Consider the following 4,252-nt stretch of genomic DNA (forward strand, 5'->3'; position numbering starts at 1 on the left):
GCACTCCCGAGTGACCGCTCGAGATCACCCACGAAGGGGTACCTCCAATTTTTTTTTCTAGGGAAAGGTTTTTTGTTTTTGAGTGACAAGTACACTCCAGTTAGTCGTCCCCTGACAACCTAATCTCTATGGGCCAGAGCCAATGATCAGCGTGACGACCCGTTGGCGTTGTAAGTGTGCGTGCCAAGGAGGGCTCAGCTATTCCTGGCCTGTAAGCGAGCAACTGCGTCATGTTATAACCTGTCGATTTTGAACATTAATGAAGAAGATAAGCACATTTCTGCCTTTCGTTCGTCGCTGAATTCTTTCAGTCTTCAAAATAACTTGGGTGACAAAACATATAGATTTCAAAAATCGTGATGAACGAGCAGACCCCGTCTTATATACTTATATACTTACCCATGCGATGTACAAACTTATATACTTACCCATGCGATGCATGAGAGCAGCCCCAGCATTTCAATAATTTGGCTCGCATAACAATCACAGAAAGAAAAGGAGTCCCACATGAAACTCAATGCGACGTTAAACATCTACCACTGTACAGCAATCCCCGGGATACAGGAGAAGATAGACGCGCAAGCACAGACCTGTATCATGGTTTGGAAATGCACTGAGCACGCAACACCTTTATGACAAGTTTCAGCCGGACAGATATCTATACCCGTTGATCATAAGCCGATGAAATCGTCCTTCTGCTCCTTCCGGGGAGTCCTTTCCTGCTGGGAGGCGGTGCCGGCTTTCTTACCAAAGATCATGTCGTCGAGATCCTGAAGCAAGTCATCCCCGCCGCTAGAGCGACCACCGGACCCAGCTGATTTCCTCGAGGGGGTGTCTTTGCCAACAGCGCGTGGGGATTCCTCAGGCTCCACCGTGACTGGAATCATCGCTGGTTCTGGCTCAGGCTCTGCGACGATGGGCTCCTTGAGGTCTTCGTACTTGGACAGAACTTTCTGGAGTTCATCGTGGATACTCAGTGCCTCGAAGAGTTGAGCCTCATTATCACCTGCAGTTTCAACGATTCTCTGGATCGTGTATTGACACTGTTGGCATTGCTGGACCAGGGTGGTAGTCAAGTCATCCTGCATGTATGTGAGGTGCAGTAGAGAATCAGGACACGGAGTTGATGATAGCATCGTACTAGTATAATATTGAATCAGATATCTGAATAAACAGATAAAAATAATAGATGAAGTTCTTTTGCAAACTGTCAGTTAACTACTCTCTCCGTCCCAAAATAAGTGTCTCAGCATTGAACTAACTTCAGTAAAAAGTTGTACTAATCTCGAGACACTTATTTTGAGACGGAGGGAGTACTTACTTTCAGATACTGCTCTGCGCCGAGACTGTGATAAGGTAATAAGGGATAACAGGTTGATTGGCCAGGGCCATTGTTGCAGTATACTAAAAAGACCATTAAATGTAACAAATGCTAGCAACCAATATGTAATTTCCTTAACATATACTACCTCCGTCCGGGTTTATTAGGCCCCCTTGCATTTTGGGTCTAAGTTTGACCATGTATTTAACTAAAAATATATAAAGTATATGCTACCCGAAATATATTGTTGAATTTATATTTGAAAGAGGTTTTCTATGATATAGTTTTCATGACATATAGTTTATATTATATCAGTTAAATACATGGTCAAACTTTGGCTCAAAATGAAAGGGGACCTCATAAACCCGGACAGAGGGAGTAGTCATGTATAAAGATAACAAAACTTCAACCCTGCCTTTTGAGATGCCGACATCACAGACTGCACATTGCCTATATCACAGATTCCAAGCTGAACAACATGAACTACTCACATAAGCGGGAGTTTCTAATTGACCGGCAAAAGAAAAGACTAACCTCTAGAGCCTCTTTTTGTGGAGATGATGATAGCACTGTGGAAAGAAGTTCAACGCTATTACGAGCCACCTCAAGAGCCTCGTCGACTTGTACAGAAGGGGCAGCACGAACTGGAGCAAAACTTTCATCTGGAATTTCTTGATACCCGTCCTGTGCTGCATCAGAATATGGTTCAGCTGCAGGTACTGAACGGGGAGGAGTAAATATTGGCGCAAGGCTCTCATCATCGCGGCCAGGGAAGCGAATTCCCCTAGACCTTAAGCTCTGCAACGAAAACCAAATGTCAACTGAAATCCACATGTTTAACAGCGCTAGTTGACCAGAAGCAATGATATAAGTTTCAGGCACAACACTGTGCTATGGATGCAGTGTAAACTGCACAAAAGAAATGTTTATGAAAATGCATCCTAATTATCCCTCCTGTTAACATAAGTAACTTAATATCTCGTTATCCACAATTAACCAAAGTTCAAAAGGAACGAAATAAGCTCTCTCAGATTCTTGGCAGATCAGCAGTAAAGCACTGTGTTCTGGTTAATTAGCCAGTTTAACAAGAGAGCATTCCATGTATGATGATCATCAATAAGTACCTTGTAAGTTTCTTCATACACAGGAAGGTAGCGGAGCTCTTCTCCTGACTCTCCCCATGCTTCAATAAGCATGAGCGCCTTGTTTCTGTTGTTGACTATAGTCTGTGGGTCATCAATAAGCTTCACCATTTCATCAAGGACCCGCTCCGCAGCAATCTCGGAGAAAGCCTTCTCGCAGTTCTTGACAATGGTCTCGAGGAGGACAAGAGCCAGATACTGCACCCTTGGGCTCTTGAGCATGATTCGCCTCTTGATGGCGCGGATGAGCTCGACGCTGTTGACCCTCTCGGTGTTGGCCATATCGCATATCTCAAGATTGGTAGCCCAATCGGGGCCGTCCATGGTCTCCAAGGTGGCCTCGTCAACAATCTTGTCGGCCATGTTCTGGCCTTGGAAAAACTCCTTCATCTTGAAACTCATGCTAGTGACGCCGGTGGACATCTTGCGGCTGACTTCCGCGCCGCTGATCTTGAGGCGCTCGCCCAGGGCGTTAACTTTGTCCATGAGATTGTCGCTCATCTTGCTACAGTGATCCGGCAGTCGATACCTGCCGTGGTTCTGCAGGCAAGTAAAGTGCAACGTTAGGAGACAAGGACAATATAACATAGCAAAGAAAGAAATCGGGCACCAAAATTGCAATTCACTATCAGCCAAGAAGGGGGATCCAAGCAGCCCAGAACATGAACAGCTGCCAGTAGTAGATTGCGGGTGGGAGGTTATCGGAAGCTGAACAACCTACCTATGTTCTTGAGCATATCTGACAGAAACTAGAACCGGTCCTTGTGATGCTACAGCTAGGGTTTCTTGCTTGGTGCCCAGAAAAAAAGGGCGGGCGACGCAACTTGCAGGGCCATTTCTTGGCCGTGGAGATTGAACTGAACTGATAAAGTATCGCGTAGATGGATTGCTACACAAGTTGACAGGACAGGTAGTAGTCTTTATTTATGTACTTAGGTTTTTTTTTTTGCACGATTGATTTACAAGAGAAGGGAACACATCGCAAGAAAAGAAACGGAAATCGGGGGACGGTGATGGTTTGATCGTGTTTAGACGAGCAGCATACGATGGACAATTTTGAGTTGGATATGGGGATTGGGGGCGGGGGCGGGGGCGGCGGCGGCAGCAGTGTTAGTAGCAGGGAAGCAAGCAAGAAGAAGAGTAGGCGGGCTGAGAAGGGTGGAGAAACCAGCAGCCCGAAGCGAAGAGCGACGACGGCGGTGACAGAGATCGGGGTCGGGGCTCACCTTGTTCCCACTCCGTCGGCGGCTCCCTCCTCTCCTTCTTCCCCGTCCCCGGCTCAGGCAGGCGCAGAGTAGGCGAGTCGTCTGCTGCGGCTGCCAAGGCCAAGGGCGTGATGGATGGATTTCGGGTCTCAGGATGGAATGGATTCCACCTTGGAGCTCCTTCCGTCCCCACTTCTCCTTTTTCCCTCTTCTACTACCTTTTTTTTAGATTGCTGTTTTCCCTCTTCTACTTTTCGCCTTCCTGTGGGTGGAAGGAATGGTGCAAACCCAGTTGGACGGGCAAAGGTCACGTACGCTAACCTATTAGAGCAGCAATTAGTAACATCGTGTGGTCATCATTTGATTATCCTTCATTATCTACTCGAAATTGCTTCACAGACGATTGTTCCCGCATGATAAGGTAGCAGTACAGGATCGATCTATGCTCTCTGAAATAGTAGTTATTACAGATCCGGTACAAGGGAGCGGCGCTCGAATGGGGAACGAAGAACTAGGGTTCGAGAGGGGGAGAAGGAGGTAGGTAGCCGCCGCCGGTTCGTTGATCCACTGGATGCCGATGTCGT

The 4,252-nt window shown here is 46.8% G+C and overlaps 1 protein-coding gene across 1 annotated transcript; it reads right to left on the bottom strand.

The window, feature by feature from the left end:
* Window positions 1-504: 504 nt before the first annotated feature.
* Window positions 505-3,968, bottom strand: LOC125511394 (TOM1-like protein 1). Its single transcript, XM_048676758.1, has 4 exons — window positions 3,690-3,968; window positions 2,446-3,003; window positions 1,856-2,119; window positions 505-1,082 (listed from the first exon to the last, which is right to left on the bottom strand). Exons 2-4 carry the CDS (start codon window positions 2,962-2,964, stop codon window positions 672-674), a joined length of 1,194 nt encoding a protein of 397 aa, XP_048532715.1. The 5' UTR covers window positions 2,965-3,003; window positions 3,690-3,968; the 3' UTR covers window positions 505-671.
* Between the last annotated feature and the right edge of the window lie 284 nt (window positions 3,969-4,252).

This window comes from Triticum urartu, chromosome 1, assembly GCF_003073215.2.
Source record: "Triticum urartu cultivar G1812 chromosome 1, Tu2.1, whole genome shotgun sequence".
NCBI lineage: Eukaryota > Viridiplantae > Streptophyta > Magnoliopsida > Poales > Poaceae > Triticum > Triticum urartu.

What these genes read in the sequence shown, in the direction of transcription:
- LOC125511394 (XM_048676758.1), bottom strand. Translation starts at nt 2,964, where the DNA reads ATGAGCGACAATCTCATGGACAAAGTTAACGCCCTGGGCGAGCGCCTC. An exon ending in TGTATGAAGAAACTTACAAG is followed by an intron (nt 2,120 to 2,445) that starts GTACTTATTGAT and finishes TTTTCGTTGCAG; the next exon opens with AGCTTAAGGTCTAGGGGAAT. An exon ending in CACAAAAAGAGGCTCTAGAG is followed by an intron (nt 1,083 to 1,855) that starts GTTAGTCTTTTC and finishes ACATACATGCAG; the next exon opens with GATGACTTGACTACCACCCT.